At 46.6% G+C, this 13,907-nt stretch overlaps 5 protein-coding genes across 5 annotated transcripts; 1 reads left to right on the top strand and 4 right to left on the bottom strand.

Annotated features, from left to right (window-relative positions):
* Window positions 1-174: 174 nt before the first annotated feature.
* Window positions 175-1,523, bottom strand: An08g09600 (uncharacterized protein; the record flags this gene model as incomplete). The annotated part of the gene is made up of 6 exons (XM_059749318.1): window positions 175-218; window positions 372-525; window positions 768-827; window positions 898-931; window positions 1,021-1,058; window positions 1,482-1,523. 6 exons carry the CDS (start codon window positions 1,521-1,523, stop codon window positions 175-177), a joined length of 372 nt encoding a protein of 123 aa, XP_059606224.1.
* A 1,028-nt stretch (window positions 1,524-2,551) lies between these two features.
* Window positions 2,552-2,934, bottom strand: An08g09590 (uncharacterized protein; the record flags this gene model as incomplete). The annotated part of the gene is made up of 2 exons (XM_059749317.1): window positions 2,552-2,663; window positions 2,780-2,934. 2 exons carry the CDS (start codon window positions 2,932-2,934, stop codon window positions 2,552-2,554), a joined length of 267 nt encoding a protein of 88 aa, XP_059606223.1.
* Window positions 2,935-7,199: 4,265 nt separating this feature from the next.
* On the top strand, window positions 7,200-8,165 carry An08g09580 (uncharacterized protein; the record flags this gene model as incomplete). The annotated part of the gene is made up of 1 exon (XM_001393031.1): window positions 7,200-8,165. The coding sequence occupies one exon, from the start codon at window positions 7,200-7,202 to the stop codon at window positions 8,163-8,165; it is 966 nt and encodes a 321-aa protein (XP_001393068.1).
* A 726-nt stretch (window positions 8,166-8,891) lies between these two features.
* On the bottom strand, window positions 8,892-10,911 carry An08g09570 (uncharacterized protein; the record flags this gene model as incomplete). The annotated part of the gene is made up of 5 exons (XM_059749316.1): window positions 8,892-9,023; window positions 9,257-9,480; window positions 9,578-9,758; window positions 9,838-10,749; window positions 10,831-10,911. The coding sequence occupies 5 exons, from the start codon at window positions 10,909-10,911 to the stop codon at window positions 8,892-8,894; spliced, it is 1,530 nt and encodes a 509-aa protein (XP_059606222.1).
* A 1,492-nt stretch (window positions 10,912-12,403) lies between these two features.
* An08g09560 (uncharacterized protein) lies at window positions 12,404-13,885 on the bottom strand (the record flags this gene model as incomplete). The annotated part of the gene is made up of 3 exons (XM_059749315.1): window positions 12,404-13,084; window positions 13,159-13,666; window positions 13,728-13,885. 3 exons carry the CDS (start codon window positions 13,883-13,885, stop codon window positions 12,404-12,406), a joined length of 1,347 nt encoding a protein of 448 aa, XP_059606221.1.
* Window positions 13,886-13,907: the final 22 nt, after the last annotated feature.

Genomic DNA, 13,907 nt, shown 5'->3' with positions numbered 1-13,907 from the left:
TCCCGTGACCGCGAGACAGCTATTAGTCGATGGTGTGCCTTGACTTGGTCTATCGCTACTTCTCCCCCCTTGGCTAAGTCTGGCTTGTTCTGCTATCAATAAAGCCTTTGGAGAGTCTTTTGGGTGCCCGTGTCATGGAATTTAGCTTTCCCCATAAGCTCTGGCGCATCCACTTTAAAATATAACGATGTTTTCTGTTAGACTAAGACGGACAAACTCTATTTATAGTATACAATGTATACATCATGAAGGAACTGTACTGCCTTTCACCGGAGATGTGCATTGCGTGTTGCTCAAAGCGACCCAAGGGAGTTTCTGAATGTGCCATGAGAGGGAACGTCTCACCAGGGTAATCCTGCAACATCACTTACTGGATAAACAGGCCAGCCTGGTGAAGAGTTCCGGCGCTGCTCTTATGTGAGCCATTTTATAACGTGTTAACTTCATAGATATAATCTGCAGTGCCTTAGACGGCCTGATGAGGCAATTTTTGACGTAAGTTGTCATCGGTCTATCACTTGTGATCTACGGGATATATTAGCAGTCTATCCATACGGCCGTACTGCTTAAGCGGCTACAACATCTGAAGCTACTGTGGGTAGCTTCTAGCTACTGACGCGCCGCTGGTGCTATTACTCGTGCCCAATATTAGTAATACTGGATCAAGCAATCCCATGTCACCTGCCAGATACTAATTACTTCGTATATATCTTGGCCTCACTAGGGCCCCAAGAAAGAAATAGCGAAACAGGGATACGATCACTTACTCTCAGTGAAGAGTATGGAGATTTCTGTCGAAGCCTGTCTTCCACGTAAAGAAATACAGCCTTGAAAATATCAGTGTTGTAGGTACTAGATAGTTGCTCCACTCTTAATATAATTTCTCTCTTCTCTTACCTGCTCGGCCTCTTCTTCCTGCCTTCCCAGTAAACTGCTCAATATTTCTATTTTAGTTCTATTATCAATAAATACTATTCAGCGTTGGATTAGCTTCCTTTTAATACAAATAATAATCTTTACTTTTGTGACTGCCGTACTGGAAATTGCCTGGCTCTATGCTATGTATGTATGAATATATTATATTATTAATAAAATAGAAACCTCATAACTAATAGATCATTTCAGTCTTTTGTCTATAGCTACTGTTAAGAAGACCTGGATAACCCGGTAAGACTGTTACTGAGATAAATAGTCCTATACTAGTCTGGGAACTACTGCATTTAATGGAATACTTGATATGGACTCTATATTCTTAACTATCGAAGTCTGAGTGTATGCCGCCACTACCGAGCCCCCTGAGGGTGAAAAAAACTGTTGAATAGGCTGGGGGGCGTTTTTCTTTTTTCTTTTCTTTTCTTTTCTTTTTTTTTGTGGTTTGTCTGTCTCTGTGTCTGGTGATGTGTGTTTTGTGTGTGTGTGTTTCTCTGTCTCGTATTTTAGTTTTTATTCCTTGAAATGGGCATCCAAGTGATGCTTTATACCTTAGTTGTTGTATATCTCATATTGTATCTCTTATAATGCATGCTTATTTACTCTGTGTGCGCGAATTGTTCCTTGCAGTAGAACTTACCAAGGCACCAATGCGTAAATGAATCTATCGCTCGCATTTTAAATCGGTGGCTAATCTATATACAAAGTGCAGAGCATCCGAATTCTGCGGCCACTATCCCTGGGGAAATCACACTGACGGGGTAGATCAATTCTATTCACACCCGGTACCAGAAGGAAGATACATTGCACTACGGTACACGTCATGGACATATTAGGCTAATACGAGGTTTCTTTTAGCGCTCCCGATTAGCAAGAAGGCCCTCTAAGGGCAATAAATAGTCTTGCCGTCTATCTCTCTCTTTCTGTGTGTGTGTTGTGGGATGGGAGGTCTTTGTTTATCTGTGTATGGTGTTTCATGTTAGTATTTCTTATCGTATATATGAATAGTATCTAGATTGTCGGAAGTCATGTTTCATGTCCTTTGTGCGCCCGTACACAAAGTAAAAACTGTAGGTGAAGCGAGGTCCAGAGCCCCAAAATTCAAGAATTCGTGGTAAAGTGCAATTGTAGACTTCTATCCAATCCTCGCGTGGCGGGAAGAAGTTAGGCGGAAATCACCACTCGGCCAAGACCAAAACGGTTCAAGATAGCAGCAATAGAAAGGGCTCGCTCTTTCGTCGGCGCTATACTCTGGCGCTGCCAACAATAGTTATCCAGGTACCAGATCTTTACTACACAGTACTTGGCGCCATGTTAAATGAAGCATTACACCTTTGCAGTCCCCAGTGAACTCATTCAAATAAAGCTAGTACTTAAACCGTCTGGGAGGTCTTGTGAGTAGCAACAAATCGATAGCAGCGGTGAAAGAATAATCTCATCAACAAAAGAAGTTTAGCTAGCATTGTAGACCCTTGCCCAACAATATAGAAGCCTTGACGTCATCCTGTCATTTTGTGGACCAACATATAGGAAAGCCTCTTCGTGCCATGAATTCTTCTCGACCTTTGAGCTAGGACTCCGTTGGTCCCAGATGGCCTACCTAGGTAGGACCACCCGAGGCTCAGCCAAATATGAGCCTAACACGACCATGATGCTCATGAAGAGCTCTTAAGAGCGGACCAAAATCGTGATGGTTGTAGTTGATGCAGTTAGGTTGACTCAGTTCATCACCCCTAGGGATCATATTAGTCATTCAAACTCAAAGAAAAGACCCGATGTGTAGTAGAGGTGGACTGGATACGCTATAACTTTTGTGCCCCATTGAAGTCCAAGCATCAAAACAACAAACAAAGCCATGGCTGTGAAGAAAACTCGGACATCATCAGGTAGCCAGGGGATCTTGGATGAAGGCAGACTGAACGCCGGATTTAATGTTGATGGGCTGCTTGCTTTGATGATCTGAGCTTCTGGAATTTCTGCTTTCATCAACTTATCGGCTGGCATTTCGGCTTTCATGGTCTGATCGGCTGGCAATTTGTTGCATCACAGAATGATAGAGAGACTACCTAGAAGGTAGGAAGAAAGAGACTGGAATGGAAGAGAGCAGGAAATTATATTTATACTCGTTGGCATAGGTAATCATGATGCACGTCGGCGGAAATTGGTTCCAGCGGTTACTCGTCGTTGACACTAGATCTTAGCCACAGGCAAAACAGGGAAAGCCGCAAGGTCGCCATAGCTGACAGGCAGAATATATGCTATAGTCAGACGTTTATCTGCAGTCGGTCTTGATATCTACGGTATATACTACTGCGTCTATTTGATCACGCAAACAAGTTAGTGCTACTATGAGATTTATAACACATCCACTGCTGATCTAATTGACGCATTTATGCGCTCTCTGCAGACGCCATTATGATATGATGTGGCAGTGCTTTCAGCCTTCATAACCTGGCACCTTCTCGACAGCACCTCAAAGCCTTCCTACACATTAGCCCAACACCAGAACTTCTACCTAGAGCGCATCAGATTTCTGTGCTTACACGATGACATAAAAAAGATTGAGATTGGAAAATACTACACAGTCCTGCACTACTCCACAACGAACACCGCCCTTGATCCTAAGCTCAAGGAGTAGGATCGTCATTTTAGTGTTGTTAGTAGCAGTCCTCGCACCAATAATTCACTCAATTTTGGCTTGATATAGCTTAAGCTTAGGTGCAAATACGAATTATCTTGGAAGAGACTATACGACCATGAGAGCTATATAAACAGTAGTTTATCACCACTTGGATTAAGTTATAACTTACCCAGATACTGTCAGGTAAATTGACCAATTTCCATTCAACCAGTCTAGGTATTAATTAATGTCAAGACGGAGGGTCAAAGATATACTGGATTTGATCTATCTGATTTTAAGAGAGTAGTTCGGTTGTGTGTTGGAAGAGGTGGTGGTCGGAGACCACGCAGGAAGAAAAGGCGAAGGATCAGCTGACAGCTGCCTGGCTGCAGTGAATGTCTCAACAATTAACAATAGGTGTATTTTATACCAGATAAGTTATGGTATCCAGGAACCTAACCAAATGACAACAATCGCTGCTGTCTATAAAGGCTTCCTCTCCTCCCCAGGTGATGACGGAACATTGTAAATGTGACTAGAATAAGACTATTTATTGATCATTCGTATGCATATGATGCTTTCAACGACTACAGTAAGGATGAACACAGTCTATTGTTTCTTCATGAGTATTTGAGGCTCGACCTTGTCTGCATGACTCAAATATGAAGAATCTTACTGCTACCTATAGCCTTTGCACTTCGGTTCGTTCCACTTGATACTGAGGAGTAACGATGCCTCAGCCGCTCTTCCCCCAACATGGGTACTTTGATGGCGTCACCACCTGGGCGCCGTAGCGTCGAGTGGTGGCTGGAACCAATTCCGTCCATGCGCATCATCAATAGCTACGGTGATGAAAGGAATTTATTTATCTCCAATCAGAGACTCTTTCTTTCTACCTCTACCACTATCCTCTCACTCAAGACACCCTCTCACTCAAGACACCCTCTCACACAAGGCAATACCGACTAATCACACAATGAAGTCAAACATGCCAGCATATCAGCCGCTGAAACGAAATCGCCGATCCTCGCCTAAACTGACTTTCAACTATACCTCAACGAAAGGGTCCCTTCTGGATGATGATGTCCGGGAGGTACTCAGGCTTCTGCTACTCTTGGTGGCTCTGGCCCTTGGGATTTTTTGGGTCGTGTATTATCTATTGTATTCTATCCCCATCTATAACAGTTGCTGTCCGTTTCGGAAAAGTTAATAACTAACATAACTGTTTACATTGGCTAGGCGTCCCGACTTCGATAAGCCCAACCGTATTATCTACAACTATGGCGATGTCGACCCACTCCTAATAGCTCTTTCCCAGCGCGAAGTTCATATAGAACTCGTGTTTAGACTAGCCTGGGAACGTCCTATGTAGGGCACCGGCGACAAACAAAAAGTCTAGCCGACTAGGGAGAAATTGTTATTGTTTTGGTGGAGTGATTCCCCGTATTTTATCCCACACACCCCCAACAGCCTTCTCCGCACATGTTCCCAGGTCAGCAGCAGAAGCAGGGTGCACCAAACATGAACCTTGGCCCTGAAGAGTCTTAATTAACCCTCTCCGGCACGCCCCTACAGTACGTGGAACAGTCTCACTGGTATGACCGACTGGTGGGCGTATTGCTCGGCGAGGATGAAACCCAGAGAGGCAGGATGACGTCGGTCTATCCATACTACTAGGGACAGGCTCTGGATTACTTGCTGAACTTTTCTACTCAATAAGATGTTTGCTTCCCGTTGCTGCCAACTCGCTACTACCCACAAGGCCTCCCACAATGTTGTTTTGCTAGTTTTGTCCAATTTTCTTTACCTCTCAACCGCTTGTTGTAACCAGCCCGAAAATTTCTCTCGTCCACAGCGTAGCATCAAGGCATATATTGTCCCCCAATGATGTCCCCATAGCTAGTACTTCATCTTTAATTCTTGAAGGATCATTTAGGCTTTCACGAATTGCGACCAATTGGCGTATGGTACTATATTCGTGCGTCTACCCTCCCTGCTAAGCTCAGCTACATTACATACACCAATGGCGATACAATGCACTGCTACGAGTAATTGAGGGGACCGTTGAACAAGGAGGCAGTATTGAAATGATGTTCAAGAAGGTCTAGAAGGATTCTCAGATGCTCTTTTATCTGGAAGCACAAGCCACCTTATCTCAATTGCCAGCTACGCTGTCTAAGGTATGGTTTGGACGACTGAGCATGAAATCAAAGCTGAAATTGCCACACGACTTTTACAACCTCGGTTTATTGTGCTGCTTAACTTAAAGATTTGCTGTATTCAACGCAGTACATTTTCGGGTATGAAAATTGAGAATCTCCTCCATGAGAAACGCCGAGTATGCTAACTGGGATAGTTAGATATTCTTGCATATGGAGCTCCCGGATGTGGCAACCTGACAACTGTAATCTTTCATCCTATCGGCCTCTCCGAGGTGAAGGACCCGATCAATGAAAGAGACGCTGCTGACAAACTCGTATTGTACTAATTCCCCAGGTGCATGTTAGCTCGGAGATGTATCCCGTGTTGGATACTAACCGCACGAGGGATATATTGGCTTAAACGCATGTGGCTGAGAAGAGGGGAAATAGCCAATGAGGGATACTGGGGAGATACAATCACACCCCTGTTCTAACGAGTAGGCTCTGAGGTAGCTATAGATCAAATTCAGGCCCCATCCAGTGCTTCGCACGAGGTACACGGGTCTTCATACAAGTGATTGCGTGTCGCTGAGATTTAGAGCGTTAGATCATTGTAACTGTAACCGTCAAATCTTCGAGATACTACCCTTCTCAATCGTGGCCGTCAGTCATAATGAGGTGATTGGAAGGATGACCCGCTGATGGACTGGAGTCTGCCCCACCCGATTGGTGTTTGGGCCACAGGCAGGATTAATGGGAAGCCTTCTCAATTGATGTTGGTAGCACTGACTTGATTGTGGCAATTTACTCTAAGATAGTGACGCGTATAATAAGCTAGGTAGTAGGTGCCGGTGTTAATCCTGCTAGCTGAACCACTAGTGAAAACACACCGAGTAAAGCTCGGAAGGGAGTGGTTAGCAGCCTACGACATAACATCAGCAGATAATCATTACCTAATACTCTGACGCTGAACAAATAGTAGATAGGCGGGCTTTCATGGAAACGGAATCACTATACAATATAGCAATGAATAGACGTTGCCCGTGTATTAGAGATGACTTCCTTCAGACATCAGTATCGGAAACGAGAGACCTTGACCGTGGCAAACTATTGCTCTAGGCTCGCCAATCAAGCATGGGGAATAAGTGTGGCAAAGTTCAGGCCATTGAACATCCATGCGTGTTCCGGGCGCAGCTGAGCCTGCTGAGGGGAAGTAAAGAAACTCCTCAATATTTCAGCTTGGCAGGCTCCACTTGCAACGGAGCTAAACAAGGAGGCCCAGTGAGGTCAACTGAATCAAATCCCGAAAGATTTGTGTTATTTGGAGCTGAGCGTAGCAAAGCAATGCTTTACCCGAGGTGACAATCAAGGCGATAAATCATCCTTCAAGATGTATGTTTCCTGAAACTATAATAACTGCACAGAGGAACACCCACCTGTCTACACATCATCAGAGCCCATTTCCACCAGCACCATCGAATATATTACCTTTGAGTCATATTTTCATTATGTCCTCAGCTTCCGAGGTCTCTTGGGAAGTTTCCTTCCTTCAGGTTCAGACCAGCACAGCAGATGCTGCCACGGATACTCTCTATGCCAATGGTCACATGCAGGTCCCTGTTATTGTTACCATCAAAGCCATTGATCCTGAATCAGCCTCAACATATGAGCTGAAGGATTCAGACCTCAAAAATATCAAATTGATTGACTACGACGATGAGAACCCAGCTACGGAAATATCGGGATCGTGGAGTTACTCAGCCACAGAAAACGAATTCGAGCACGCATTGCCAACCTCGAGAAAAGAGCCCCAGCCGGACTTATCCCTCGCGGATGGGGACCCTCAAAGAAAGCGCTACTGGGTTACAACGACAAAGATCGAAAACAAAAGGATTGGAGCCAGCATTCAACAGCCTGATGGTACTGTTGTACATACCGCGAGTGCAGCCTTTGATTCAAAAGTTACTCTCCGGGGTATAAACCCAGAGACGTATACAAAGGATGATTTGAATCTTGAAAGAAATGATACCGCCAACGGCGATTTTTACTCTCCAAACTATCATTGGTACTGGGATCAGGACAATTATTTTCTCACCAGCACGAAATACGAATTCCGAAAGGTTGAGCTGTATAGTTATGATGGTGGTAGCAGTGACCCATACCTGAAATATTCAACTGGTTTTTTCTCGGTCCATGCGCCTTGCAACATATTCTATTATTGGCCAATGGGCTCCCAAGAGACGCGTACAGTGGGGAGGGGGCTTATGACAACTGAGATTACAATAAATCAAAGGCTCAACGCCATGTGCTGTACCCGTATGATGTTCACTGGTGCAAATCCATGGGAAGAGAGTCATTATTGGGAGGGTAAATTTACTATCTACGATAAATTTGGCAATTTTGGCACTTTTTTCATGGGTTATGATGAAGATCGCAACCAGATGCAAATCTTAACTAAGAAATATGAGGGTTAAGATGCGCTGTCTCAACATGGAATGAAATTGTGGGGTTCTCGTGATGTTGTCATTATTTGAAATAGTAAGATTTTAGTACAGAATTCGTTTAACAGAACCAAAGTGTCTTGCCTCCGCAAACTGCCGATTGCAATATAGTTTTTGATCCCTCAAAGAATAAGGAGTACACATAGGACGTGCAGCAGGTTCCTGAGTCTGATGATGATCATCGATTGTGTCTGGTGACTGGGATAGTCTGCGAGCGTAGGACTCTACTGTTGGTAGATCAACTCACTCTGATGAGGCGACAGGTTTTGTGCTGGCCTTATAAGAATGAATCAATCTGTCAATACCAAATATAACTATTCCATTTGGCTATATATACATCGGGAAAGCAACAATCGCTGGGTGAGTCTTTGCTGTTCTCGTTTCCTCGTTGGTTTTAGGACGAGATGAAGAAATCGTTGAATACCTTTGGTACATCCATCGGTGTGAAGAGGGTTAGGTACCTTGTAAAGGACCTTGATAACACCGGTGCTCCATGCGGCAATGGTTAACAGAAAAAATAATCTTTAAACCCGTTATTTGTTGATGGGGCAAAATGCCGTTGGCTTGAGCTAATAGAACACGCAACAGACGAGAATCAATGCTGCTAGGTATTTCTCAGTTTCCATCTAAGTAGTTGAGGCAATTGCTTCCTTCTTGATCGCATGATTTGAGCTCTGCCGTGGTTCGTATCGCTGTGTATTAGAGAGGTAAATAGACGTACGACCAGAACATAACGGTGGTCATGAATGATCTGAAAGACTCCCGCGCCGTGGTGGATATGATATCGGCCGCTCGAGCTCTTAGACATCGATCTTCATGACTGAAAGCGACCTGTTGATGAAACTCTCAATACTCATAGCTATATGAAGTTCTCTACTGCAGAAGATGTCAAAACAGTGTTTTGTGCCAAGTAGGCAGAAACGATACATCGCAAGCCACTGAGCAGCAGGGGTCACACTAATGTTATAATAAAAGATATACCTAACCCCCTCTACTTGTCACTCCAGGATTTTATCACCATCTGCACCCTAAAGCCAGATACGCAGTTTTATATAGCGTTACACCTTTGGCGTCGCGGCGACAAAGTTCAGATACTTCTTACTTGCACCACGTCCCATTGTAATGCCTTCCTGCTGCTGCTGCTGTTTCCGGAGTTCGCCAATCTTCCATCCTCGTAGCAGGACTAAGCATAGCGCGGCGCCGATGTACATGAATCCCGTGAATAGTTGCGTGTGCAAAAAGCCATGCCTTCCCGAGGTTCGCAGCTCGAGACCGATGGCTTCTCCAACTGTTTTTCTCGTCTTGATCAGTATCTCGAGAGGTCACCTTCAGAAGAAAAGTGGTGATGCAGAGAAGAAACAGAAAGACTTACACGTAGCAGGGACCGAACAGATCAGCCATATAATTGTCAAGCCCGACTGCAGATCCTCCAACGCGAAGACCTCTGCTCCAAGTGGACCGACCACCTGTATGCCGTTTCATTTGACTGTTAGCGTCCACGCCGAGAAGATAAGACAGGAGACAGTGAGGAATGAGATACCGTCCAGAAGGTGCCAAAGAAGATGCCTGCAAACAAGGCGAAGCAGATCAGAGCAGCGTAAGTGCGGGCAAAAGTCCATAACAACAAACAAAGCAAGCCACTGACGAAGGTTGCGATAGTAGCGATGTTGATGCGACCGACGGCATCTGACATAAACCCCACGGCCGGACGCCCCACCATCTGGCCAACATTCATGACCGCCGTGACAATCGAGCCTTGGCTCAAGGTCAACCCAACGCTGCGACCATACGTGGCCAGCGAGAACCAGATGACCATGAACCCCATTACACTGAAGAAGCTCCAGCCGAGGTACAACCACATCTCGTACCGGGTGCAGAGACGGAGGATAGTATGAACCGATCGGCTGGGTGCTGCTACCGTTTTCCTATCGCGTATGACAAGCAAACAAGTTGCGTTGACGACGAGCTGGCAAATGGCAAGGATACGGTAGGACCAGCTGAGGCCGAACCGCGCGAGAAGGGCATGCGTCGAAAGAGAGTAAATCAAGCCTCCTGTTCCACTGCCGCCGGTTGCAATGCCGGCTGCGAGACTGCGATGACGGCTGAACCATTGGGGTATGAGGTAGGTTGTCGAGAGATACTGCAATCCGAGACCCCAGCCGAAGCAGACGCCTTGACTAAGGTAGAGTTGCCAGATCTCATGGCTCCAGGAAGCTCCCAAAAATGCAGCGGTTTCGAGCAAGACCCCCAATGCCATTGTTGCTTTCAAGCCGATGCGGCGGTGGAGGATACTGACTATTGGGGAGATAAATAGTGCCTGCGAGGCGGAGAGACCTCCGATAAAGGCATAATCGAGAGTTCGACTCCCGGGGAATGTGGAATGGGAGGTAAAGTAGGCAAGGAAGACACCATAGCTCTGAATTGTGTCAGTGCAAGTGTGGTGAACTAGAAGGTGATACTGACAGATAGGATTCCCCAATGGTGAGCATTGTTCCAAAACACTGCCAGCACTATCACCCAAGCATATTTGCTGTCCACCTCGGAGGAGCTCATGGTGCTATTGTTTCACACGGGCCTTACTAGCACGGCTTTGGAGCCACCGCGGATTTTATTTATCACAAATTGGTCCCCAGATGACAAAGAATGCGGTGTGCATGGTGAGTCTGATATCTAATTTCGGAGGCATGTGGGATGTGGGATGTTGTGGGATGTATGCCATGACAAAAACCTTCTAGAAAAGGTGGAGAAGACTATCCAGCTAAGCTGTAAAAAAGGAGTCATGGGGACATATCCCTTATCTTTGAGACAATTAATCATACGACGTGCGAGTAATTAATTATCAGGAGCATAATTCGATATTGCTGTAAAACAATTCCGGTGGGAGGGAGAAGGGGCGATGGCTTCACCTAGGCACCTTGAAGAAACATATAAGGAGCCAAAAAACCCACTCTGAGTGATGATCATCCAGCTTAAAAACAAAGAGAACAATCTTCTCTCAAGTTAAATCCTCTTTCTTCTATCCCAAGCAACATAAGCTATCTCTCTCCCATCCCAGGCCCAAAATGGCTCCCTTCCAAGGTTCCGTCTCAGTCACCCACATCACCACTGCCACCGCAGTCATCAACATCGACGGCATCTGCTTCCTCACCGACCCAGTCTTCTGCCCAGCCGGGTCCGAATACATCTACGACGGTTGGGCAAAAGCGGACTGGAAAGAATGGGGCTTCAACGGCCGCCCTCCAACCTCAACGCTTCGCAGCTTCGAGGGTCCCGCGCTCCAGCTTCACGACCTCCCGCCCATCGATGCTGTGCTCCTTAGCCACGAAGACCATGTCGACAACCTCGACCCCCTGGGCCGACAGCTCCTTGACGGCCGCCGCGTCTTCACCACTCCTGACGGTACCAAGAACCTGGCTCCTCGGCCCGGCGTCGTCGGCCTCCAGCCCTGGCAGACAGTTGAGAAGTTGATCGGCGGCAAGCACTTCCGTATCACCGGTACGCCATGCAAGCATTTTCCCGGTGGAGAGGTCACTGGGTTTATTGTTGAGTGTGACTCCTTCGGGGTCAGCGATGATGGATTGCCGAATGTGGTGTATTTCTCGGGCGATACTGTTTGGATTGATGAGCTAGCGGAAATTAGAAAGAAGTGGCATGTTTCTGTGGCAGTGCTGAACCTGGGGAATGCGTTGTTCGAGTCGCCAAAGGGGATGTTGCAGATAACGTTTGATGGGCAGCAGGCGGCGCATTTGATGCGAGTGATTGGGGTGGATGTTATGGTGCCGATTCACTTTGAGTCGTGGGAGCATTTTACCGAACATCAGGCGGATTTGAAGCGCGTGTTTGAGAAGGAAGAGGTTGAGGGGAAGGTGTGTTGGTTGGTGCCGGGGGTGGAGAAAAGGGTTCTCTAGGGGTACTATTTAAGGAGGACTATGTGGTTACTATTAGGAGGGGTTACATGATATATAGAATTGATGGTTGGGCCGGATAGAATATCAAGTTACTCAACGGGAGATTTCGGAGTACAGTGGAAGTAGAATGGTAGACTATCTATATTGTTCTGTATGTAATACTTTCATCTTCACTTCTGGTATAGGACCCTTTCCTGCTATATACTAAGTAGTAGTAGGCGAATGTTAGCCAACATTATCCAACAAGAACTATCAAGGCCGATTGGAATCAGAAATGGGAACTATTTACGAACATATTTTCTATCAAAACCACCACTGCTCCATTTCCGCACCATCCAACAGCCTCCCACACGACGAAATCCAATTCCCCTCGTCACGACCATCTAGCCGTGTCCCACCCCGGCACGCCTCCATCTGCAGTAACCGTGACAGCTCCCGATCCGACTGTGCCTCCCAGAGATGTCGACTATCTGGAGGCGGAAATTGTAGATCAGAAATTCGCAATACTAGCCTCCCGTTCCCCACATCCGCTTCATCTTTTTCGCTTCCTGGTGAATGGTTCTCCGTCCCACAGAGTCGGCAAAGTCGATACATTGCCAAACCGAGCCGTTTGAGTTCCTCCATTCCAATCCAAATGCACGTGACAGATTGCATGGTATGATGATACCGTTCCATCATTTGTGGATAGTAGAATATTCGATTGCGGAGGCAAGTGCTGACCAGGAGGGAGAGGATGTGTTGGTCCATGGGGGAGAGGGAGAGGGTCAGGTCGAGGGAGCGTGGGGTGGTGCAGATGTCAGTATTATTATTATTGTTGACTTTGGTGTTGTTAATGCCGTGGCTCCTCAGAATAAGGGAAAAGATCAGGTATAGAAGGATTGCTTGGTATGTGGCCACGGGACATCGGGATGCGGTCGCTTGCGAACCTGTTGAATTGTTGTTGGAAGTTTCTGTTTGGAACGGGAGGGCGCCTGTCCATTTTTCCTAGGTCATCCTTTAGGCTGTGCGTTTCTTTTTTTTGGGGGGGGGGGGTTCTTGTGAGGAAGAAGGAGACTTACCTGCTGTGCTAATATGGAAGGGCCCTGTTTCCGGTGCAGACTGATCGCCGCCTCTCGAGCTGAAGGCTTATTACTAACCCATAACCCGATCACAGAGACAGCCTGTAAGAGCAATGGTGGCTCATCAGAGGCATTAAAGGTGGCTCGATGCAGGATGGGCCAATGGGAGTGAAAATGGGTGAAATAAAGGTGGATATAAGGGAGGAAATGGGCGGTCGAGTCATGGTCTTCGACAGTGGGGAGGGGAGAGCAAGGAAGCGCGTGGTCCTCCAGGGACTGCGATGTCGGTGATGGTTGAGTTGATGCTGATAATTGAGGTTGTTGATCCTGCTGTTGAGGTCTTTGGCGGTCGTCATAGACACACTGCCGTGTCTGGGCGGAACAGCGACTACAGGGAGCGCCTCCACTGCAGCGGATTTTTGCTAGGCGACAGCGCCGGCAGGCTCGAGATACCCGGGTTGGCTCGTCCGGGCCGTGGTCGAGACGGATATGGCGACGAAGAGAGTCACTTGAAAGGAGTCAGAGGGTTACATACGTATTTGTCTACCTAAGAAATAGTGTATACGCACCTTCTAGAGAATGTGCGGGCGCAAAGCGGACACTCCCGGGCCAATGCGCCCGTGTGCTGTCCTTCATGGCGCGTCCGGTGTTCTTTTCGCTGGAAGCTGGATGTGCAGCCAGAAATTCGACATTTGAAACGATTTTGAATAGTACGTAATGGGGACATTTCTTTTCCTGGAGTTAGCAGT

Source organism: Aspergillus niger, assembly GCF_000002855.4.
Source record: "Aspergillus niger supercontig An08".
In the NCBI taxonomy this organism is placed as follows: Eukaryota; Fungi; Ascomycota; class Eurotiomycetes; order Eurotiales; family Aspergillaceae; genus Aspergillus; species Aspergillus niger.
Note: the sequence above shows the minus strand (reverse complement) of the source record. Positions and strands in the feature narration are given on the sequence as shown.